Source organism: Notolepis coatsorum (genome assembly GCF_963971535.1).
Source record: "Notolepis coatsorum genome assembly, chromosome: 5".
Lineage (NCBI taxonomy): Eukaryota > Metazoa > Chordata > Actinopteri > Aulopiformes > Paralepididae > Notolepis > Notolepis coatsorum.
The window spans coordinates 37,623,952-37,649,399 of record NC_140169.1 but is presented as its reverse complement, the minus strand read 5'-3'; the positions used below and the strand labels follow the sequence as shown (position 1 = coordinate 37,649,399).

The following is a 25,448-nucleotide window of genomic DNA, read 5'->3' as shown; positions in this document are numbered from 1 at the left end:
CTCAAAACAAGCTAGTCAGACTACTACTTGACCTGACTCCTAGAACCCACCTCACCCCTGCCCACTTTGACAACCTAGGATGGCTTAGAGTAGACGACAGAGTACAGCAACTTGCAATGGGCCTGGTCTACAAGATACACTACGCGACCAAGGTACCCATGTACATGTCAAAATACTTCCCAAAGGTCAGTGAATACCACGATCACAACACCAGAGGGAGCTCCACAAATCATGTAAAACCCAGATTCGGCTCAAACAAGGGACTAAACACGTTTCGCAATTATGCCACATCAATGTGGAACGCCCTGCCTAAAGCTGTAAAGGAATGTGAATCACTACCCACTTTCAAAAACACTCTCAAAAAACACCTACGTGAGACTGAAATTCGAAACTGGCCCCTACAAATGTCCTAACCTAGTTGTACAGTAAATGACCAAGTAAGGCTTTGTCAATATTCCAATGTACAGTGTAAAATGTGTGTGTGTCCCCTACCCAACCCCCCCCCCCCCCCCCCCACCTCCAATGTACAGCCCTCACCCAACCAACCTCCTCCAATGTACAGTTTCTACGCCAAATGTATATACACTCCTTTTCTGGACACTTTTGTATCACAAACAGTACTGTATTTGCAAATCTGATATGTCATAAATGTATAGATGTAGCAGTACTGTCTATCTGTATGTCATGTATGTCATAATATGTTATGATGAATTGAAAATGGGGGACCCTGATGTAAACAAGACGAAAGTCTTTCTCTGGTCTGCATCCCCTTAACAATTGTATGTATTAAGCTGTACTGTACTGTACCCATTCTGCAATCTGTTAATAAACTTTTCAATCAATCAATCAATCAAGCCTACACAGTGACGCAATGACCTTTCCTTCTTTTATCGTTTCCTTCGCCGTCTGGCTGCGAAATGACAGTAAACTCGGGACCCGCCCCTTTTCTTGTTCAAACAGCAGCTCCCCTCCCTCGCGCTCAGAGCTCGCGCTACAACAAAGGGTCCCGCAGCAGCTGTCTCGCGGCGCTCTGCTGCCTATAAAAGGCTTCTCTCCCGCCTCTCCTCCTTCACTTCTGATTCCTCCTCTCTGATTCCTCATCGTCAGTCGTAGGAAGTATAACTACAGCAGACAAAATGGTGAGTCGTAGAGACGGTTGGCTTTTTTGAGGGGGGGGGGGGAAGACGTTTTATTTTTCGGTTAATCTTTCTCTGTTTATTGTTATTTTTGTTTATATATTTAAACTAAAGGAGATTTAAGACTAAAATGGGTAATACATACGTGATAACGTATATGATGTCGTTAAGCGGGAATACTGCGGATTTCTTTTCATTTATATATATTTATAACAGTTATATTGTTTGTGAACCGGTTTTCGAAGGTTTCTCTGTTGTGGTTTTCATTCGGACTGAGAAATGTCTTGTCAACCCACAAAGGAATCATACACCCCACGTCTGTCTGTCTGGACCCTGCCATTTCCATAACGTGTTGCTTATGTTATGATCCAACAAATGTTCCAAAAAAGACTGGAAACACGGTCTAGCTCAAGTTTAAAATACTATGTCGTCATTTAACACGTTTTTTGTTGTGGATGAATGGGGAGGATTTCTAAATTGAGGGTGCTGGTAGGAGATGATGAGGGGTAGGAGGAGAGGAGTGGTCAGGGTTGGGTTGGGCCTGTGTCTGTTATAGTTGTCAGCCATTTTGCAGCTGTTGGGGGATTTTGGTTCAGAGGGAGAGGGGGGGGGCAGGAGGGGGACATGATCAGACTGTTACTCAGCACTATGCAGCTGTACAGGATGGGGGAGTAGAAGAGGATGGGGAGGGGGAGTAGAAGAGGATAGGGGGGGGGGAGTAGAGGGGGAGCGGGGGGGACCAAGAGGGAGGAGACTTCCTGTACTCAGTGACTCAGGCTGGGCCCTCTCTTCTGTAACGCTGCGCCGCTGCTATGAACTAGAATTTTTTTTTTTTATCATTTCATTTGGGCTGTGGGGGGTGCTTAATGTCATCATAGATCTAGCCTCTTTATTTTGCTCTCAAAGTGCACCAGATTGATGCATTTTTTAATGTAAAAAAATAAAATAAAAAATGTCCCCCCTAGAGGCACAGCACCGCTGCTGAATCATTTTTCAGGGGAAACACTGCACTGTCTTTTAGTTTAGTTCCACCTCCTTCCAGAGGCCTGGGTAGTAGTAGTAGAGTAGAGAAGTGAGCCACAGTTGCCTGTAGATTACCTTGTTTTTGGCAGGTCAAAAACCATCTGGTGGGGGGGCAAGTTTGTTTTCCTCTGGATTTGGTGCAAAGACAAGACATACCAAAGATGGTTGTTAGATTTTCAGTCTCATCTAAAACAGGAAGGGTAGCCGAAACACGACCAACTCACTTCTTGAATCAATATCTGAAATGGAAGGAAGAGGAAAAAATTTACAAATTAACCTTACTGTCTTCTATCATGCACTCAACCTAGAATCTGTTCTATTAACTTAATACATAATATTAACGGTATACCTATTGTAGACGCCCCTCCTTCCTGTATAGCCGATAGCCACTGTAGAGGTCAACCACCCCACTGCATCAGTGTCGTGATGCAGCATTTTCCAAACTAGTCCTCTGGGTGTGGAAAAGCCCCACTGCTGCAATACAGCACATTTACGTGTTGTTGACTACAGCTGTAGAGCCGAGGATGTATGCAGAATATCATGTAATTGTTAACACTTTCAGAGCCCTTGCTTAACCTTGATTTACCGGTTGAATGCCCACAGGGGAGGAAACTAACTTTTTGGCTTACCAGCCAACTGGCGAGTAGATGATTTTTTTTACCAGCCAAACTGATTTTTTACCAGCCAAAAATAAATCGCTAATTGTGATAATTACTTCTTTGTATGTCTTCGTCTAAATAGATTTTCAATCATAGTAATAATCACACTGTGTCTCTACTCTTTAAAATATTTATTAGCATAAAACATTAATAAGTGTCTCTACTCTTCACAATATTAGCATAAAACATGTATTAATCACACCGTCTCTACTCTTCAAAATATTAGGATATCACATATTAACATGAAAGAGGGAACTATTCTGGACTGGGTTGGGCTGAACTGGGCAGTGAAAGATGCTGGGTTGGACTGGGCTGGGCAGTGAAAAAATAAATAAAATAACTTGAACTTGACTTGTTACATTTGCACTCTGGTTCGTTGGATGCCAAACGTATTCTGGTTGTACTGTACTTGTGCTGTATGATGACAATACATTGGAATCGAATCTCATGTCAACGCTAGGGGTTCAGCAGGTGTATTCTGAATGACAAGTATGACACAACATCACCGTTGTGAAGGGTATATGGGCGAGTGGTGATATGGGGGGAAACCCGGTAATAATTCGGTAATAAAATGTCACTCGGCTGCATTTAAGCAAAGCTGCTCAGCAGGGCTCTACAGTGCGACCATATTGCTCGCATATGCCCCTAAAAATATTTGTGTGCGAACCTCAAAAGTCAATTAGGCGCACGGTGTGCGACTGCAGATTACAGCCTTCAGTCGTACTTTTTATTTCTCAGCTGAGAATCGTTAAAAAACTACAAGTCCCACATTGCACTCAAGCCAACGGTCCAATCACAGTAGAGTGAAGTGACTGGTTTCATGGGAAATAAAGCAAATGACCAATCGGAAGCTCTCATTTTGCTTGTTTACTTCCTGAAACTCTGGCATTGCGATCAGGGCTCTCGTTTTCCGAGACAGTAACTTATTATATAGTATCTCTCTTACCAATAGCAATAGATTTTAGAACACCTAGATTTATCGATAGCAATAGTAATATAACGTTAATGCAACAAAACGAATGCCTTGCTTTGTTAATCATAACGTTGATGCAGTAGCGTATGTCGGTGTGTTGGCTGTAACGGACATGACAATAACATAACGTGTACACATTAAAATTGCGATAATCTATTCTAACATTTTCAAATCGATGCAGTTGAATTTCCCCCTTAGGATCGATGCATTGTTACACCCCTACACCAAAGTCACTGGCCCACTGTGTATCTGTGTGTATAATAACTTGGCTAGCGTTATCAACAGCAGAGATGGGCTTCAATGGTCTACCTGACACGCAAACTCATAAACAATGTTTCTGTACTGGAGGTGTACAGTATTTCAATAGGCAACCCTGAAAGGATTATTTTTTTAGAAGAGCAACACAGCCAAAACATAGGCATTGTATGCATAAAAGGGGCTAAAGTTAAGTGACTGAACCTTTTGTAGCAGTAGTTTGATTTGATAGTTTATTTGATAGGGACAGCACATGTACATCAAGTACAAAATACAAAATGTAAACATGCAGGGTTGTAGCAAGAGCTAATTTACACACATGCACGCACAGTACAAATATACACTTATTTTTGAAAAAAAAAAACTATTACTTGAAATATTTTCACTGTGCTCCTAAATATTTTTGGGTGCTCCTAAATTTCTTTGTGTGCTCCTAAATTTTTTCATTTAGGAGCACATGTGCTCCTTGGGAAAAAGGTTAGCGTAGAGCCCTGCTCAGTATAGTCCACTATGTTGAATGCGTGTTATGGTAGCTTGTTACATGCTCGGTAGCTAGCCGGCTAATGCTGGGTTAGCCTCACGCCCACTTGTCATTCTCATCCGACTCGAAGGAGACGTGTCGAGTGCTGTTGTTCGTCCCCATGTCAGACAGACCGCACTGATATCCGAAAGCGACGACTCTACATTTTCATCCACGATGTGTTTTTGTCTAAGTTTGTCTCTACGTTGTCAAGCCGGTGACAGGAGTCTGTAGGTCTGCACGCAGTGGTCTATCCACTTCCCCTAGATGCACGACATCTTCTAGAAAACGAGTGTTCATTGGAGGAGCTTAGAGCGCATCTGTACAACGATGATGTTAATTGGTTATGGATTATTATGAGGCGCAAATGGGAGGAATCATAAGGTGGGGCCTAACAAAAATAATAGTTGGTTTCAGGTTGGTTGTCAGTTTGGCCATGGGTAGGTAGGGAATTTATTTTATTTTATTTTTTTATTTTATTCTTTCCCACGGCGACTATGGATAGGGAATTTCTTTATTTAATTAAAATGTTCACAACAACATGGATGCATGTACTCTGTCAGCATGTTTAATATCCATAATACTAAATGTTTGACTAAGATTTCTATGAAACTTTATTTAAAAAAAAAAAAAAAAAAAAAAAATAATTTTTTTTTTTTTGTATATATAATTTTTTTTTAAACTCATAAAATATATTGGGTCGCACCTAAATCGGCAGGGTCGGTCGGCAACCTGAAACCAACCATTATTTTTGTTAGGCCTGGGAGTCAGAGTTCGGCTTGTGCCAGTGAGCGAATCAGCAGATTGCAGAATAATTTTATTTTGTTTTGTTTACTAGTCGCCAGACTGGCGAGTGGTCTTCGTGAATCACTCGCCAAACATAATAAATACTCGCATTTGGCGAGTAAAGTGGCCTAATTTCCTCCCCTGAATGCCCACCATCCACTTCAATGTTAGCGTTAAAAACGCCTAATCTATGTTTTAAATTATGTGTCTAATCTGCCCGTCGCTTATCAATGACTCGTTTTCCAGTCAACATTGTCGAAGCGGATTGTTTTTTTATCGGTTCATTTTTGTTTTATAGCATTTTGAAAAGCCCTCGTTTTCAAGGAAAATATAAATATAAAAATATACACACACATAGGGCAAACGCTGAGATCTCAGCGAATACAACTCTGATTATCCCAAGACTGGTAAAATAGATTCCTTACCTCAGATCAGATGTTCTCCAAAAAGATCATTCCAATTCCTGATCGCCATTCCAAATATCGATCACGCTTATTGATTGAGTATTGGCTACTGTGAATATATATTCCAGGCTGATTCCCGTCCCGCGATGACTTCCATGTTGAGCGACTGACCTGCAGTTACACAGGGATAGACGATAGGGGGCGCTTTTTTCCATTCTGAGCTGCTGGAGGAGCTGCTGTACCAACGGGAGACTCGGTTGATGAAATATGAAATCAGATCTCTAATAAACTAATAAAACGAGTATGTCGTCCGTGGCACTGAAAGTGTTAATGTATAAGATCAATCAATCAAATTTATTCATATAGCACATTTAGACATGACCCTTGGCAACCAAAATGCTTCACAGTAAGTCACAGCTAAAAACTAAGAAAAGTGCTAAAGTATAGAATAAACAGAAAATATAAACAACCAACGGATAGACAAGGAAACAAAACAACACGTCAACAAGCAGGGCAAGAGTCTGAGTGAGTCAGGGAAGGCCAGGCAGTATAGATGGGTTTTGAGTTTCGATTTAAAAGACTCTATGGAGGGGGCAGATTTGATGGACATCGGGATGCTGTTCCAGAGGTCCGGGGCTGCAATAGCAGCCCCCCCTAGACTTGAAATTGGACAGGGGAGATGAAGCATAGCAATATAAACATAGTCATAGCTAGGGATGGGAATTGATAGGATTTTATCGATACGATTCCATTATCGATTCTGCTTATCGATTCGATTCTTTATCGATTCTCTTATCGATACCTGATCAATTTATAATTTAAATAAATAAATTGGAAATGCAACAGAACTAAGCTGGTTAGAATAACAACATGCAACTTGACATTTCTGATTGTCATTTATTGTTGAGCCCCCATGTCAGGGGCGACAGTGGCTCGGGAGGTAGAGCAGTCGTCTGGCAATCCGGAGGTTCCCGGTTCGATTCCCGCTCCTCCCGGGCAGCGTGTCGATGTGTCCTTGAGCAAGACACTTAACCCCTAACTGCTCCCGATGAGCAGGTTGGCACCTTGCATGGTTGCCTGCGCCGTCGTTGTGTGAATGTGTGAGTGATTGGGTAAAATGTAAGGAACAAATTGTAAAGCGCTTTGGATAAAAGCGCTATATAAAAAAGCAGCCATTTACCATGTCAGAAAAATACAAAAACTGTAAAAAATAAAACATTAACTATAGCCTACACTTAAATAAAATAATGTATTTGAGATTCTCTTAAAATGTATTTATTTTTTTATTCTTAAACTAATTTAATCTATTGAATAACAGTCGTTATTCCTCTGACTTCTGTCTCACACACACACACACACACACACACACACACACACACACACACACACACACACACACACACACACACACACAGACACACAGAGCTCCCTCCCCGGGCCCCTGTCCTGTAGGTATTGGCTTGTGTTGCTACACGGACACATTTGTATGTTGCACCATGGTACTTCCTGTCTGACGGACTTAGTAAATAAACAATCCGGCTCTTATTATATGTGAACTAAAGAGTACAATGTTTACAGAACAGTCCCCACCCGCTGTTTTATTGTATTTGTACCTGTACTATCCGCTGTCAGCTGTTTATCTCTCTTTGTGAGCTTGATTAAATAGCGTTAGCTCACGTTAGCTAGCGATAGCTCCGCGGCTAATTTTAGCTCACCCTAAACTAAATCAATGAAAGCATTCAAGTAGTTTTCACTGCACATAGAAGTAGCCAAACAGCGGGAGCATTTCGGGAGCATATGACCAAAAGCCAGGCAATTTCGAGCCCTTAAGGAATCAAATAGAGTCTGCCATGGCTACATGCTAACGCGCGCAACTGTAGGAAAAACCTGGCAGCGTTAAGGGAATCGAAAGTCACAGGAGCCACACGGTTCCAGGCATCGGCCAATTAGGAACCGGTTCCCAACGGGAACCGGTTTTCGATTCCCATCCCTAGTCATAGCATCAAATGAGTATTTAGATAAACCACAGCAGGGCTGTACGCTAAGCTTTTTCACTAGGGGCACACTTGCCCCTAAATGAGAAATTTAGGGGCAAAGAATATTTTTTAGGGGCACATTTTTAAATAACTATTTTACCATTATAGTAGGGCTGGGCGATATGGCCTCTAAATGATATCGCGATATTTTTTGGCCATATCGTGATACACGATATATATCGCAATATTTTGACATTTCCTCTAAAGCACTTAAAAATGCTTGATTTAACCCTTTGATGCATACAGTCACGCCAATATGATGATTATAATAAGTCCCTGCAACATATGTTTGCATTATTAAACCATGAAGATGCTTTAAAAAATAATTTAATGAAAATGTACTAAGAGTAGTCTACTGACACACTAATAAAAAATGTATTTACATCTAAGACCATTTATATAAAAACTTTTGGGTGCCTTTTTTTTGCACAGTACTGTGTTTTCTATCCACTTTAGCCAAACACACACACACATATATATATATATATATATATATATATATATATATATATATATATATATATATATATATACACACACACACTACTGTGAGAAAATAATAATCACACACACAAAGGGATAATGGCTTATAGCAGACTTAATGATTTTAGAATATTTCAGATAATGAAATTAAATGTTTATATCATCAACTATCCAGTTAGTATTTATACTGTCTGTTGGCTACTTTAAATCATTGAATGTAGAGAGAGCTGTACTGTATTGTACCCATTCTGCAATCTTTTAATAAAGTTTTCAATCAATCAGAGCGAGAGAGAGAGGGGGCGAGAACGAATGAGAGAGCCAGCCCCCCCCCCCCGGGTTTTGTTCTAGGTTCGCGTTTGATCGTCTAAGCTGCCGTAGTTGATGACGTCACACTCGAATGTAAACAGGAAGCGTTTAACAGACGGAGATGGAAAGTGGATGATATACAGTAACAGAAACGAATAACCAATAAATATGAAGTTATGTTTAAACTTCTGTTGTCAAGCGTTGTCAATATAACCCACCCCCTTTCCTCCCGAATGGAACTAGTGTTGTGGAGTCCGCTTTGACTGGTGTCCAGGGTTAGCAGCAGCTAACGCTAGTTAGCTTAGTGTAACTGAGGGGTACAATTCCCTGACTGTATTGATAAGTATGGTATCATTAAACCACTACCGCTTTATGTACTTTAATTACTGGCCATACAGTACACGATATCTAAGTATGATGAACACTTTCCCACATATGAAATCAGGTCCACACAAAGGTAATAGTCAAATATTTAATATATAGCAAAAGGTACATATAATAGTTACTTATTACATTTATGATTTGAATTGAATGCTCTTGTAAGGCAAATGAGTACTCGTAGGCAAATCAACACTGAATGTCCAATCTCTGGTTACACAGGAAGCAAGTATACAACCTGGCTCTTAGGGGATTATATCTATGGTCACTTAATGATTATAGCTGGATAATATACTGCAGGGGTCCCGCCGGTTGTAAGCCAGTAGGGGGGGTAGGAGAGCCGTCGGCTGTATCCCGTCTGGTCAACGATTTCTAGGGAGAGTCCAAGTACAGAACACAGTGCCCGTAGAACCTTGATCCGCAGATGAATACACTTGGGCTCTCTTGTAGACGATAGCTGTAGCTGTCGCTGTCGGTCCACAACGAAGAAGAAGCGAGGCGACCTCAGTCTGGTCTGAGCGCCGTCTCACCTTGGCTCCTCTCGGGGTAAATCCAACACTCACCGGTGTTGGCGATTATCCGCTCCACAAATCAAAGCACCAAAGCAAACAGATATTCCATGCCGTATAGGGCTCAGCAGTCGTCGGGGTAGGTAATCCAATGTGCAGGTCCACTCGTCCTCGCCCAGAACTCCTCGGATGAAAGCACCACGCGTGGTCTGCCCAACCTGGTTAAGACTCTAGATAACGCGAGGAAACGATGGGGGTGCTGCTCACTTTAGAACTCTAACCGAACGATGCACCATACATAGTAGACTATTATTACTTAATAGAAATACGGTGCCAAACTCTGGCAATTCAGCTATTAATTCGCACGAGGTCTCACTGCTATTCTAAGGCCAAACAGGCCGTACTACACCGCACGCGGTATCGTGGGGTGAGGCTTCACGTCTTGTTACTTAGTTGGGTAGAAGGGTAAAGGACTAAGAGGAATTCTACATTTCTTGCGCCATATTTATATGCACAGTGGACAAGTAGTGCCGCTCTGCTTTCGGTAGCCGTATTCCTGCGCGGAGCTGAGGCTAGTAAAGGCATGTCTCGTCGGTACCTTTGAACTTGAACGCCAGGGGCTTGTCCCTGGCGCCTGGTCCTTTTGTCCAATAAGAGAATGAACTATTATGGGCTGTAGTAGAATAAAGGGATATTCAGTGTATATGTACAAGGAATATACAAGGGATATCAAACGATATACAAATACTATTAAATATATATCCATAAATAAATATATATATTCGGTTTAATCTGATCCTTCACAACAGCCGCCCCTTAATTAGTCCCACCTAATTAGCTGAGCAGAGACGGATTAACCGCACTGTCCACTACTCCATGTCCGCTGTAAGGGTCAGTCAACTCACAAAGTCATAGGGTCATGGTCGTCATCAATAGTATCAGGGAGCCTTGGCAGTTCTATTAGCCTCGCAACGGGTCGGGTGTAAGTCCGTCCTTGGACGAGCACTTCAGCTGCTCGGACCTTTCCATCGGCACCGGTGATCACTTTGCTTACGCGGCCAGCCGGCCACATAGCTCTGGGTAGTGACTGGTCGATGATCATGACGACTGTTCCTTCTGTCAAATTGTCTCTCTCTTTTACCCACTTCTGGCGGGTCTGTAGAGGCGGTAGGTAGTGGAGTAGGAAGCTGTTCCAGTACTTGACTGTACCTCCACATTCTTCGGCCGTTCGCTTCTTCAGGCCTGTACATTGTCTGTGGTAGCGCGGGGTCCAGCAAGAGGGTGTTGGGGGTGACTGGGTCGACATCTGCTACATCACTTGAGACGTAACCGAGGGGCTTTGAGTTCAATACTCCCTCGATCTCCGTGAGGACTGTCATTAGGACTTCTTCCGCCACAGTCTGGGCCCCAAGCACGGCTTACAGGGCTGTCTTTATGGAACGTACTTCTCGTTCCCAGGTTCCACCGAAGTGAGGTGCGTTCGGGGGATTAAACTGGAAGTCAATCTGGGATGGAGCGAGGTGGGTCTTAAGTTCTGGGCCCATAGCTTGGAAGCTCTCTCTCAGCTCTCTTTCTCCGCCTTTGAAGTTTGTCCCGTGATCAGACAACAATGTAGACGGTTTTCCTTTCCGTGATGTGAATCTTCGGAAGGCCATAAGGAATGAGTCTGTGCTCATGGTTGGAAGGAGTTCGATATGTATCGCTCTGGTGGTCATGCATTTGAATACAATACCCCACCGCTTCTCTGTTCCTCTTCCTCTCTTTATATACAGCGGGCCAAAACAGTCCATACCGGTGGAGTGGAAGGGCTTGTCGCCGAGTCGGAGGCGACAGGGAGGTAGGTCAGCCATCCGGGGTATACTGGGCTGCGCGCGCCACTTACGGCAGTCTAGACAGGTTCGCTGGAAGCGCGCACTGCTTCTCTCCCTTGCAGTATCCAATAACGACGTCTGATCTCCGCGAAGACTCTCTCTGCCCCTGCGTGGTGCACATCCTCATCGTATTTCTTTATGATCAGCTCTGTGACCTTGTGTCGGCTGTTCAAGACTATCGGGTACTTAACGTCATCCGGTAGGTCTGGGGCTCTCCGCAGACGACCACCCACTCTGATGAGATTATGGGCGTCGCTCTCGGGGGCCAGGTGAAGCAGTCTGCTGTCTGATGGGACGGGCTTTGCTCCCTGTAGACAAGCTAGCTCATCGGGGAACGAGTCTCTCTGGGCTCGTTGTAGTAGAAGGAGTTCTGCTTCTTCGTAGTCAGCTGCTGAAATGTCAGTTGTGGGCTGAACCTCTGGGTGGTGCCACAGAAATGTCTTTAGCTGCGCACTCTCTAGGGTGAGGCAATCGTCTAGAACCGGGTCTGTGGGGACGAGTGTGTGTGTCAACCCACAGAACATAGGTTTCTTGTTCTCTGCCTCCTCTTTGCTCGCCTCCCGTGGGGTGGGTGTAGGCCACTCTTCTTCGGGGAGCTTGAGGAACTCTGGCCCGTCACTGTAGAGGTTGGGACGGGTGAGGTCATCCAGGGACATTCCCCGGGTGATGACGTCAGCTGGGTTGTGTTTGGTGTCCACATACCGCCAGCTGGTTACTTCTGTTAACTCTTGAATCTCGGTGACTCTGACTCCCACGAAGACCTTGTATCTGCACGAATCAGACCGGATCCATGTGAGTACGGTCGTGGAGTCTGACCACAAGATTGTTCTTTGCACCGGAATGGTGAGTTCACGTTGGATTAACGTGGCGAGCTGCGCTCTTGCTAGGGCTGCGCAGAGCTCTAGGCGCGGGATAGATTGTTGCTTGCGTGGGGCTATTCTTGAGCGAGCCAGGATGAAAGCAGTATGTATTTCTCCTCCCTCCTCTTGGGCACGCAAGTAAGCCACCGAACCGTAGGCTACTTCGGAGGCGTCGCTGAATACGTGCAGGTCGATCTTGCATGTCTCTGGCCTCACTGTGGGTGGGAAGTAGCTGCGGCGTATATTAACACCGGGGAGTGAGCGGAGTTCCGTCTCCCACTCTCTCCATGTGGATGCAAGGTGTTCGGGTATGGGATCGTCCCAGCCCTGGTCTTTGTCCCATAGCGCTCTTACAATCATCTTTGCCCTGGTGGTGTAAGGTAGAATACATCCCAACGGGTCATATTGTCTGGCGAGTGTTCTGTATACACTCCGTCTGGTGGTCGGTATTGCCGTCGACCTTCCCTGCTCCTTGATCAGGGGTTTGTGTCTATAATGGAGCGAGTCTGTTTTGAAGCGCCAGACTAGTCCTAGTGTCATTTCTTGGGCTTCTCCTGGGATGGTCGCCATCCAAGTATCTCTGCTCACGGCCTTGTCCTCGGGGGAGAGGCGGCGCAGTACTTGCGGGTCGCTGCTGGCCCACTGCCTGAGATCAAAGCCGCCTTTGATCAGGGAGGCGCGGAGCTTGAGTAGGAGAGCCTCGGCTTCTTCTGGCGTCGAGACGCTTTGTAAACAGTTGTCCACGTAGAAACTATTTGTCACACTTTGTTGGACCTCTTCATCTGCTGCTGGGTCCTCTGCGACATGCTTTTGCAGTGCAAACGTAGCACAGCATGGGCTGCATGTGGTTCCGAAAGGGAGGACTTCCCATTGATAGATGGTTGGGTGCTCATCTCCGATCCTCTCTCTCCATAGGAACCGCAGCAGGGGCTTGTCCTCCTCCACTAGCCTCACCTGCAGGAACATCCCTTTGATGTCGCCGCTGATAGCCACCTTGTCCTGGCGGAAGCGTAGTAGCACGCCTAGTAGGGAGGGGCCGGGTGTTGGGCCGGCCAAGAGTTCTTTATTCAGATTTTGTGATCCGATCTGGTAGCTGCAGTTAAACACAATGAGATCCTTGCCGTTGTGGTGGACCTTGTGGTGCGGCACGTACCATGATTCGGTCGTCTGATCGGCCTCTTTAATGTCAATTTTCTTTATGTGTCCCGCTGTGATTAATTTGTTAATCTCAGCGCGGTACACAGCTTCTTGAGCGGGGTCTTTGGCTAGGCGCCTCTCTGTGTTCAATAGATACCGCTCCGTCGCCTCTTTTGTAGCACGAAAGGTGGGCATTCCCTCTCGCCTCAGGAGTGGAGTTGCGTATCTCATCACTCCGTTGACGTTGACTCTCTTTGTCCCGTGCTCGAGGAGGGCTATAGCGTAGATATCTTCCTTAGAACGAATGTCTTTCTTTTCGTTCTTAAAGGGCATTGTCTCTAGTGTCCATAGCCTCTCTACATGCTGCAGGAGTGTGGTGTCTCCTTCTGTCGCTCTGGAGTGGAGGCAGCTAGTGGCTGCTGTTCGGTTAAGAGACTTGGCGAGGGGGCCTTGTAACGTCCATCCTAGGCGGGTCTCGACTGCTGCAGGACAACCTCTGGGTCCTGTATGGACCCGGTCTATCGGGACTATGAGGTCTGCATGGTCGGAGCCTATCAGCAGGGTCGGGGTGGCACCGTCTATGAGCGGGATAGGAAGTTGACGCAGGTGCACATATTTCTCCATCAGCTTGGCGATGGGGTAGGTGTACTGCGATAGTCCCATTTCTTGGCTGGTGAAAGCATTAGTAATCCTGTACCGTCTCTCTGGCTGCCCGCTTGCTGCGATAGTGAAGGAGACATTCTCGCCCTTTATCGTCTTTAGATCTCGTCTTATTGTCCGAATAGTCATCTGGTTCTCGCTCCCCCGTAGCCCCAGCTGGGCCGCAGCGGACGCGAGGAGAAGGGTCTTCTCTGACCCGTCATCAAGGACGGCGTAAGTGTCCATGATCTTGTCTTGGTAACTCAGGGTTACACGGACCACCTTTAAGAGCACCTGGGCGCCGCTGCTGCTGGCGGGGTCAATGTACATAACACTTGCCTTTGTGCTGTTGGATGGTGCAGGCTTTCTTTTGTTACTGTCGTGTAGGACATCCAGATGGGCTCCGTCACACCGACTACACCTCTTCTTTAGGCGGCACTCGGCTGCCATGTGACTGCGCGCACATCGGTAACAGCGCCTGTTGGACTTTATCCAGTGACTTACTTCTTCAGCGGTCATCTTCTTGAACTGGTCACATTGTGACAACCAGTGTTCCTTCTCGCAGTACGGGCACACCATCTTCCACTTCTCTTTCGTCGAGGGGGTACTGTGGTTCTTGCTGCTCGGTACTGATTCTGATTGGTGCATGACAGTCACCGATCTTCGGCCATCGTTTACTCTCCTAGGTCCCTCTCTGGAGCTTGGCGTGCTCCGCACGAACGTATCCAGCCGTAGGCTGCTGACTTCTCTCGCCAGGAAGTCGGCTAAATCTAGGAGGGATGGCTCGGGACCGTTAGGATCACGGTGGTCTCTTTGCCGCCTGAAGCGCTCCTGTCGTGCGGGCGGCAGCTTCTCTAAAATCCTCTCGACGTTCGAGTTTGCGTATAGTTCGTGCATACCCTTTTCTCGTTGCGCCCCCAGCATCCCTACCAGGGATTGTACTTTTATAGACAGGTCGTCTAGTGAGCGATTGTCTGTTGCTGGGGGTAGGCGGTCAATATGCCTTATCTCCTGTATTACGTAATCCCATATACGTCCATATCTCTGGTCCAGCGCTGCTAGAGCCGCAGTGTATGGGGTCGTAGAGGTGGCATAGGCCAGCGCTATGTTGTGCGCTCGGGGCACTTTCAGGTGCTTCAATAATATTGCATACTTGTGGCGTTCATCAGCGACATCCACCATCATTGTCTCTAAGCACATCCGGAGCTCCGTGTACTGTGCTCGATTCTCATGGGTGAAGTCTGGAAACGTCGGTGTGCCAATGTATGACGCCATGGATGGCTGGCACATCGGTGAGCGTTGGGAGAGAGGCCTCCTGGGCGAGTCTCTTCTTACGCCTCTCGGTGGGCTGGTACTGGCAGGGTACCATGGCCCGCTGGTCCAGGTGCTATTCCTCGGGACTGGTCGTGCGTCATGCTCACCCGTGAATCGAGTTGGGGGTCTGTAGCGCAGAGCCGCGGGGGTATAGCCTGGGCTGTACTGGACCTCCTGGTCCTGTGGAGTAATGTGCTGCTGTCGGGCTTGACTCTCCTCTTCTCCCTCTTCTTCTTCTGCCAGGTCACCTAAATCTTGTAGTCGTCTATTTAGCCTCTCCGCGGTGTCCGCCGTTCCTTCCTTGTAGCTGGGTCTCACTTGGACCGGTCGGGGAATGAGTTCGGAGGGGGGTGTAGACTCTCTCTGGTGGTCGAGTTCAAGGTCGCCTGCTCGGTTAGGGGAGGGTGCCCTTGACGTGTGTCTTGGCGAGGCTCTGGAACCCCTTGTGGAGGGAGGGGGTGTTGCCCTGGTGATCAGCTGCTCCATTAGCTGCGCTTGTAGTCTGTCGCGCTCGGCTTCGCGCTTGGTGAGATCTGCTTCTCTTTGGGCACCGGCAGCGGCGCGCTGGGCGTCGGCCCGGTCTCTTGCCATATTCTCTTCCGTCTGAAGGCGTCTCATCTCCAGGCGTATGTGCTCTTCTTCGCTCCGTTGCTGTGTTTGGAGTCGATCGCGTTCACCCTGAAGTCGATCGCGTTCACCCTGGAGTCGATCGCGTTCGGTAGAGGCTGTCAGGCTGACGAGGAACGCCTGTGACAGCATCCTCTCCGCCTCGCTGGGGGAAGACGCTTGTAGAGGTGAGCCGCTCCTGGCTGTACTCGTTGGGGAGTCCTGGAGCTCTATCTCCTCGGCGCTCTCCTCATCTTGTTCCGTGCAGAGTTCCACCTCTGGAGGGTTGTCTTCCTCCCGGAGCTCTGGGGGGACTACTTCTTCGGTATTGGCGGGGGGTAAAGTCGTGTCAGTTCCCTCCTGGTCCCCACCGTGAGCTTGGTCAGTTACATTAGAACCCACTAGGGCCTCTGTGGTCGGGGTATCCTGGTTGATAGGGTCGGACATAATTTTACTTTCTACTTTTACTGCGTTTACTGTTTGTAGAAGGCTAGGTAGTTTACTGACGGCGTAATCCTCTAAGTACTGAGGTGGCTGTCGTCTACGTTGCGGGCGTTCTACTTTAGGAGGACCGTTTCGTGGAGTGTTCATCATAGGCCATTTCAATATTAATACCACTATATTAATATTACACTGATTACCCTCCGGCTCGAAGGACCAATTGTAACTGAGGGGTACAATTCCCTGACTGTATTGATAAGTATGGTATCATTAAACCACTACCGCTTTATGTACTTTAATTACTGGCCATACAGTACACGATATCTAAGTATGATGAACACTTTCCCACATATGAAATCAGGTCCACACAAAGGTAATAGTCAAATATTTAATATATAGCAAAAGGTACATATAATAGTTACTTATTACATTTATGATTTGAATTGAATGCTCTTGTAAGGCAAATGAGTACTCGTAGGCAAATCAACACTGAATGTCCAATCTCTGGTTACACAGGAAGCAAGTATACAACCTGGCTCTTAGGGGATTATATCTATGGTCACTTAATGATTATAGCTGGATAATATACTGCAGGGGTCCCGCCGGTTGTAAGCCAGTAGGGGGGGTAGGAGAGCCGTCGGCTGTATCCCGTCTGGTCAACGATTTCTAGGGAGAGTCCAGGTACAGAACACAGTGCCCGTAGAACCTTGATCCGCAGATGAATACACTTGGGCTCTCTTGTAGACGATAGCTGTAGCTGTCGCTGTCGGTCCACAACGAAGAAGAAGCGAGGCAACCTCAGTCTGGTCTGAGCGCCGTCTCACCTTGGCTCCTCTCGGGGTAAATCCAACACTCACCGGTGTTGGCGATTATCCGCTCCACAAATCAAAGCACCAAAGCAAATAGATATTCCATGCCGTATAGGGCTCAGCAGTCGTCGGGGTAGGTAATCCAATGTGCAGGTCCACTCGTCCTCGCCCAGAACTCCTCGGATGAAAGCACCACGCGTGGTCTGCCCAACCTGGTTAAGACTCTAGATAACGCGAGGAAACGATGGGGGTGCTGCTCACTTTAGAACTCTAACCGAACGATGCACCATACATAGTAGACTATTATTACTTAATAGAAATACGGTGCCAAACTCTGGCAATTCAGCTATTAATTCGCACGAGGTCTCACTGCTATTCTAAGGCCAAACAGGCCGTACTACACCGCACGCGGTATCGTGGGGTGAGGCTTCACGTCTTGTTACTTAGTTGGGTAGAAGGGTAAAGGACTAAGAGGAATTCTACATTTCTTGCGCCATATTTATATGCACAGTGGACAAGTAGTGCCGCTCTGCTTTCGGTAGCCGTATTCCTGCGCGGAGCTGAGGCTAGTAAAGGCATGTCTCGTCGGTACCTTTGAACTTGAACGCCAGGGGCTTGTCCCTGGCGCCTGGTCCTTTTGTCCAATAAGAGAATGAACTATTATGGGCTGTAGTAGAATAAAGGGATATTCAGTGTATATGTACAAGGAATATACAAGGGATATCAAACGATATACAAATACTATTAAATATATATCCATAAATAAATATATATATTCGGTTTAATCTGATCCTTCACAACACTTAGCATAATCCTAATGGTACCGTGGATAGCAGCTAACGTTAGCCCATTGCTCGTGTCAATCAAATTGCATGTTATTAAAGGTCCGCGCTGGTCTGTCTAATGAAATTACAACCACAACATTATGCCCTGGTTGTAGGCTAATGTTTTATCCAATTTGTATGGATTAATTTAGGAGTGAAATGCGAATGAAGGGTTGCAATCACTACTCGCAAGCTTGCCCCCAGATGATATTTTCCATTCGCACCGGCCAGATTAGGGGGCAATTTGCGACGAGATGCTCGCAGTGTACAGCCCTGCACAGAAAAAAATCACGTTATAAAAATAAGGCGTTTCTAAGAAAAAACTATTTGTTATGTCCACTTATGTAGCATTTATGAACATGTGGCGCTGCCATTTTGTTGCTGACGTCACGGTGTTGGTTTGGTCTGGCTCCTAGTATACACTGCTGGTAAGCTGCCTATAGTAAACATGGATTGTCGGGTCAGTCAGTAAATAAAATGTTGCCTACAAAACAACGGGACCGCAGTGGTTCTTTTTGTATTGCTCCTGGCTGTTCAAACAAATTTTACCGTGTGAAAGAGAGAGGAAAGTTGGTTAATTTCCACAAACTACCAGTGAGAAAAACAGTGTTGTTGGCACGTTGGCTGGCTGCACGTTGGCTGGCTGCACTCAAGCGGCGCGATCAGCCTGTTGGACAGGGAATGAAGATCTGCAGCGGACACTTCATTGCCTCGGATTATGTTGTTGTTGTCCAGAAGACCACTAATCAGCTGAAGCCCGATGCGGTTCCCTCGGTCTTCGACAGACAGACCGGCGCAGGCAGTTCAACCAGCGTCGCGGAGCATTTAGCTACCTAGCTCCAGTTCAACCAGCGTCGCGGGGCATTTAGCTACCTGGCTACCTAGCTCCAGTTCAACCAGCGTCGCGGGGCATTTAGCTACCTGGCTACCTAGCTCCAGTTCAACCAGCGTCGTGGAGCATTTAGCTACCTGGCTACCTAGCTCCAGTTCAACCAGCGTCGCGGGGCATTTAGCTACCTGGCTACCTAGCTACGGTTCAGCTAACTAGCTACATGCAGCATTTAGCGAGCTGGGTTAGCCGGCTAGTTGGCTTTGAATCCCGGCTAGGTAGCCAGCAGGCTAAATGCTCCGCGACGCTGGTTGAACTGGAGCTAGGTAGCTAAATGCTCCGCGACGCTGGTTGAAGTGCCGAAGACCGAGGGAACCGCATCGGGCTTCAGCTGATTAGTGGTCTTCTGGATAACAACAACAATAACAACATAATCCGAGGCAATGAAGTGTTCGCTGCAGATCTTCATTCCCTGTCCAACAGGCTGATCGCGCCGCTTGAGTGCAGCCAGCCAACGTGCCAACAACACTGTTTTTTTCACTGGTAGTTTGTGGAAATGAACCAACTTTCCTCTCTCTTTCACACGGTAAAATTTGTTTGAACAGCCAGGAGCAATACAAATGTTTGAACAGCCAGGAGCAATACAAATACAAATGTTGTTTAGTAGGCAACATTTTATTTACTGACTGACCCGACAATCCATGTTTACTATAGGCAGCTAACCAGCAGTGTATACTAGGAGCCAGACCAAACCAACACCGTGACGTCACCATCTAAAATGGCGCCGCCCATGGCGAAAACAGGGAAATTATATTAGATTTTTCAGACAAATAAGCAGGATTTCACATTTGATTATAGGACCCTGTCTTACGCAAGGTACACAACAAACAAACTAGGATCACATTGTTCAATGCTTCATCTCCCCTTTAAGAGACCCTTGTCAGCCGATCTGAGGGCCCTGACGTTGGTATAGGACAGTGGTTCTCAAACTTTTTACACCAAGTACCACCTGAGAACGTAGCTGGCTCTCCAAGTACCACCATATGGCCGGCGTTAAAATACAGTCTATTCAGCTATGCACAGTTCACGCAGGAGGCAAATGTATTCCTAATACCATTATTTATTGTTAACTTTTGTCAGACACAGCCACAATGTACAAAGGGATATCACTAGAACTAGCAAACGCTTCCACACAACTCATACAATGCAAGGGGCATTGAGAACATAATAACTAACATTCTCACATAGCAAGTGAGAAAATTAAGAACAACTGTATTTCAGCAAATGTACTTAATTCTCTCTATTTCTCTCTCTCTCTCTCTCTCTCTCTCCCTCTCTCTCTCTCTCACACAGCAAGCAATTGTCCATCATTATCTCTCTCACACACACACACACACACACACACACACACACACACACAATTATTTTGTTACAAAAACTTAATTTCCTGCATTCTGGTGCAGGCATTTTTGAAATTTTACCCTTTAAATGCCAGTGTTTGTGATGGGCATCACAAATTATTGTAAAAAAGAAAAGAAAAGAAAACACATATTCAATATATTTTTGAATGTTTACCCTTTAAATGCCAGTTTGTGTGATGGCATCACAAATTATTGTTAAAAAAAACTCACAAAAAGTAAAATATTTTCAATATATCAAATGCAAAGTACATTTTTTCTGGGGGGATTATTACAGGCTAGGCATGTGTCAATGATTAGCAGCAACACAGATTTGTATGGATTTTTTGTAATGTCAGATTTAACACCAACTCTTTTCAGAAAAGTGGGAGTATTTCATTTTTTTTCTGACATTACAAAAAATCAAAAAAAATAAATGGTTATGATCAGGGCTGAAGTTGAATTAAAGATTTATGACTGTTTAGACTGCATTACTCTCTGCCACAGTGATCTATCTCCTGGTCGTTTTTTTCTTTTGCTTTTTTTGCTTTTTTGTACCACAGTTTGAGAACCACTGGTATAGGATATAAGATAACAGTGTAGTAAATCCACTCACTCTGGTTTCATTTGGGTACATGCTTTTTTAGTTATTTTATACTTTTAATATGTGAAATAAAGAATATTTGGAAGTAGGGATGCACGATGTATCTGAATCTGTCCAATGAGCAACACTGGGCCAATGTGAAACAATTATTTGTCTAGCTGCCATTGTGATGTTTCATTTTTGTGTTGGCTACGCAGTTTGTTTGGGTAACATTAATTGCATGTGACAATGACTCTGCACAGCTTTATGGACTGACATTGGCTGCGTTTACATGGACAGTTTATTCCCCTTTTCATTCGGAATTAACGTTAAATCCTATTTAAAGTTATCATGTAAACATCTGAAAATACTTAATTCCGAATGAAAATGGCCATTCCGAAATAAAATCCATTCCGATGTAAGTGGCCGGTTTATTCCGTTTATCATTCCGAATTAAAGCTTTTTCTGTCCATGTAAACGCTTTTTCGGAATTAGTTCCCCCTGGTCTTTCTGCGCATGATCGCGCATAGGCTACAGTACACATAGATGATCGCGAACAGGGGCACATATTGTTCCATAGCATACGCCTTCAGTTGATCATGACAAATCCTCTCTTACCTTGACGATTAAAAAGCCTCCATAATTTAGTAAATAAAGCTGTAGCCAGCCAGCTAGTATTGATGCTATACAAAATGCTATCCACAAAATAGCTACATAGCTAACCAACTAAATACAATGGTATCCTGAGGTAACGTTAGATACAACGTTTGCTAGTCGAAATGACTGGACACACACAGGGACAAGTTAAACATCAATCAATTAATTTATTCCAACAGGTAGTTTGAGCTGCATGTGAGCCGCGGTCTTTCTCTCCTCTCCTTTGGAAACTAATGATGATACGTAACGTTAGCTAGAAAAAGCACAGAACCGGCCGGCAAAAGTCAAGCTGCTAGCAAAAGACACTATAATACTTCCGTCGGGGGATTTCAAAATAAAAGCACCGTAAATAGGTTTATTTTGTACATTATCTAACGTTAACACGAACCTAAACTAACTTTAGATTAGTTTAGGTTCGTGTAACGTTAGATATTGTAAAGAATAAACGTATTTACGGTGCTTTTAGACGTCGCTTTTATTTTGAAACCCCCCGCCCGGAAGTAAAAATTATGCTTATTTGTCTGCTTGTTATCAATGGGTTGCTACATACGGGGTACAATGTTACATAGGCTGTGCGTCGATGTTGCAGAAGCATAAAGGCCTGCAACACCTTTGCTTTGTCGATGTTGTGGTGCAGTTGCTTTGAAGTTGCTGTAGCATTTAGAGGCCTTTAACGTTAGCAGAATAGACACACCGAGAGTCTGGTTAATGTTGTTTGGTACGCTAGCACAGTAGCTGAGAATACCGGTCGCAGCTGGTTTGTTTACTTCTGGTAAACGTAATGACGTTAACATCCTGTTTACGTTTACCCAATCAGAAGCCTTCCCAACCCCAAACCTTACGATGACTCGAAAACTCCCGATTAGACAGTGACTTTCATGTAAACACCTTGTCGGAATTAAGATTTGACATGTAAACTTGCATGATTTTTTTTTACATCCGAATGATTTGATTCCGAAGTTATAATTCGGAATTAAAAGTCACCATGTAACCGCAGCCATTGTGTCAGTATCTACAAAAATAGTATGTTCAATGTTTTTATTTAAATACACCGATATCCGTTATCACCCATAACGGATATTATAATATCTGTATCAGCCAACATTTTAATATCTTTGTATCCCTAATTTGAAGTCTAAAGCCCTCCAACCATTATCAAGTTAACAGGCCTGAAAGGGGGAAAGGAAAATCATTATTTTGTGACAAAGTTCACCTTCTGTTTACCATCATTTTGCTTTAGCTGACGCTCTTTCTCCATTTCCATGCAGCGTGAATGTATTTCTATGCATGTTGGCCAAGCTGGCACCCAGATGGGCAATGCCTGCTGGGAGCTGTACTGTCTGGAGCACGGGATCCAGCCTGACGGACAGATGCCCAGCGACAAGACTATCGGCGGGGGAGACGACTCCTTCAACACCTTCTTCAGTGAGACTGGAGCAGGGAAGCACGTCCCCAGAGCCATTTTCGTTGATCTGGAACCCACCGTCATTGGTCAGTAGTCTGAAAATATACCTAAACCAAATTTTTTTTTTACTATGTTGTGTTTCCCCAATTATGGAAAATTGTTAAGCTTTTTGTTTTAATTAAACTAGGGAAAGCAAAACATTATCTTCTGAATTTCTGTTGATGTTGACCAACTAAAATTAAGACTAACCCATCTGTATTATTGACTTTGCAGATAATTTACACAACATTCACATGTTTTTGCTTGGAGCCTTGGGACACCTTATCTAAAGTAGGCCTATATGCTGATGATGCCATCTTTCTGCTTCAACCAAAAAAGTGTTTCTGTGTAACTGCTGTGTAATAAAATGCAATGCTTTTGCAAGTTATAATTGGGACAAATTTAGACTTGACACTAATTGTGTATAAATCTGGGCTCATTCAGATCTAATCGGGCAATGCATCACATAAATCAATAAAAGCAATAAATGTTGACTATTTATTTTGGGGAGCCCCATGCAGTAACTACTGCTGGAGCCCAACGCAACTACTACTACTACTACTACTATTCATTGTCTGATCAGATGTGAATCAGTTTATTCTTAACAGTTGTCATTAATCTTGTCTCCTCCAGATGAGGTGAGGTCAGGAACTTATCGCCAGCTGTTCCACCCTGAGCAGCTCATCACAGGAAAGGAGGATGCTGCCAACAACTACGCCCGTGGACACTACACCATCGGCAAGGAGATCATTGACATGGTGCTCGACAGGACTCGCAAACTGGTGAGAGCTAGTAATTACTTGTTGGATTACTTTGCCTTTTGCTCGACTTAGCTGAAAGAAAAGATTTTGGATATTAAAAAGTAGGGGTGGGGCGATACATCGACCTAATTATCAATGATCCAATAGAATTGATGCAACATAAAAAGATCGGTTCATGTCGATACTCTTATTTGAAAATCCCGCGGCGAGTCCCTGGATTTGCGCAAGATCATCACGCGAGATGTGAAAACAAACCATCTGGCAGATCAGGTTTGCGGGTACCAGATGAGGAACTTAAAGTTTAAAGCTCAATATATATCATTAGATTGTGTTAAATGGGCATATGATATCGTCTCATATCGATCGCAGGCACCTGAACCGAATCGTATCGTGGCAGACTTTGTGATATCAGCAAATATCGTATCGTTGTCCAAAGAATCGTATCTTATCGTGATGAAACTGGTGATTCCCACCCCTATTAATAAGCCAATTTTGCGAGATGGCTGAGAAAAACGGGAAGTTGTAAAGTTGGTTACGACACCTCACCTGTTGACTGAAATGCTTTGTTTGATTTTCAAAACGTCTAAATAATTAGTGTTTTCTTTCCTCAAGGCTGACCAGTGCACCGGCCTCCAAGGATTCCTCATCTTCCACAGCTTCGGTGGTGGCACTGGCTCCGGTTTCACCTCCCTATTGATGGAACGTCTGTCTGTCGATTATGGCAAGAAATCCAAGCTTGAGTTTGCGGTCTACCCCGCCCCCCAGGTCTCCACTGCCGTGGTGGAGCCCTACAACTCCATTTTGACCACCCACACCACGCTGGAGCACTCAGACTGCGCCTTCATGGTAGACAACGAGGCCATCTACGATATCTGCCGCAGGAACCTCGACATCGACAGGCCGTCCTACACCAACCTCAACAGGCTGATTGGCCAGATCGTCTCCTCCATCACGGCCTCGCTGCGCTTCGACGGAGCCCTGAACGTTGACCTGACTGAGTTCCAGACCAACTTGGTGCCCTACCCCCGCATCCACTTCCCTCTGGCCACCTACGCCCCGGTAATCTCTGCCGAGAAGGCCTATCACGAGCAGCTGTCAGTTGCCGACATCACCAATGCCTGCTTTGAGCCAGCCAATCAGATGGTGAAGTGTGATCCTCGTCACGGTAAATACATGGCCTGCTGTCTGCTGTATCGTGGCGACGTCGTTCCCAAAGACGTCAACTCTGCCATCGCTGCTATCAAGACCAAGCGCAGCATCCAGTTTGTGGACTGGTGTCCCACAGGCTTCAAGGTGGGCATCAACTACCAGCCTCCTACGGTGGTCCCTGGAGGAGACCTGGCCAAGGTCCAGAGGGCTGTGTGTATGCTGAGCAACACCACGGCCATCGCTGAGGCCTGGGCCCGTCTTGACCACAAGTTTGACCTGATGTACGCCAAGAGGGCCTTCGTCCACTGGTATGTTGGTGAGGGCATGGAGGAGGGCGAGTTCTCTGAGGCCAGGGAAGACATGGCAGCCCTGGAAAAGGATTATGAAGAGGTGGGCACCGACAGTGTTGGGGATGAGGATGAGGATGGAGAAGAGTATTAAGGGCTCAACATCATCCAGGCTCTTGACATCACACATTCCAAAAGTTCTCATGTTGGTAATGGTATCACATTCCCTTCTACCATGGTAGCAATGTTCTGAAACCTGTGGTGATGACATGACTATTATTAATAAAATGTTCTGTTTTAAGCATAATCATTTTGTGTTTTCTGTTGACTTGCATAAAATGCATCAGTTGTATTGCAAAAATAGCTTCCTTG

General features: G+C 45.4%; 1 protein-coding gene across 2 annotated transcripts; it reads left to right on the top strand.

Annotated features, from left to right (window-relative positions):
- Window positions 1-1,003: 1,003 nt before the first annotated feature.
- Window positions 1,004-25,383, top strand: LOC311228951 (tubulin alpha chain; the record flags this gene model as incomplete). 2 transcript variants are annotated; one of them, XM_084314914.1, is made up of 4 exons in its annotated part: window positions 1,004-1,139; window positions 22,704-22,926; window positions 23,513-23,661; window positions 24,253-25,383. In XM_084314914.1, the coding sequence occupies 4 exons, from the start codon at window positions 1,137-1,139 to the stop codon at window positions 25,228-25,230; spliced, it is 1,353 nt and encodes a 450-aa protein (XP_084171040.1). In that variant the 3' UTR covers window positions 25,231-25,383. The 2 variants fall into 2 exon arrangements, with proteins under 2 accessions (XP_084171040.1, XP_084171039.1); XM_084314913.1 differs by lacking the exon at window positions 1,004-1,139 and having other exon boundaries at window positions 22,698-22,926.
- Window positions 25,384-25,448: the final 65 nt, after the last annotated feature.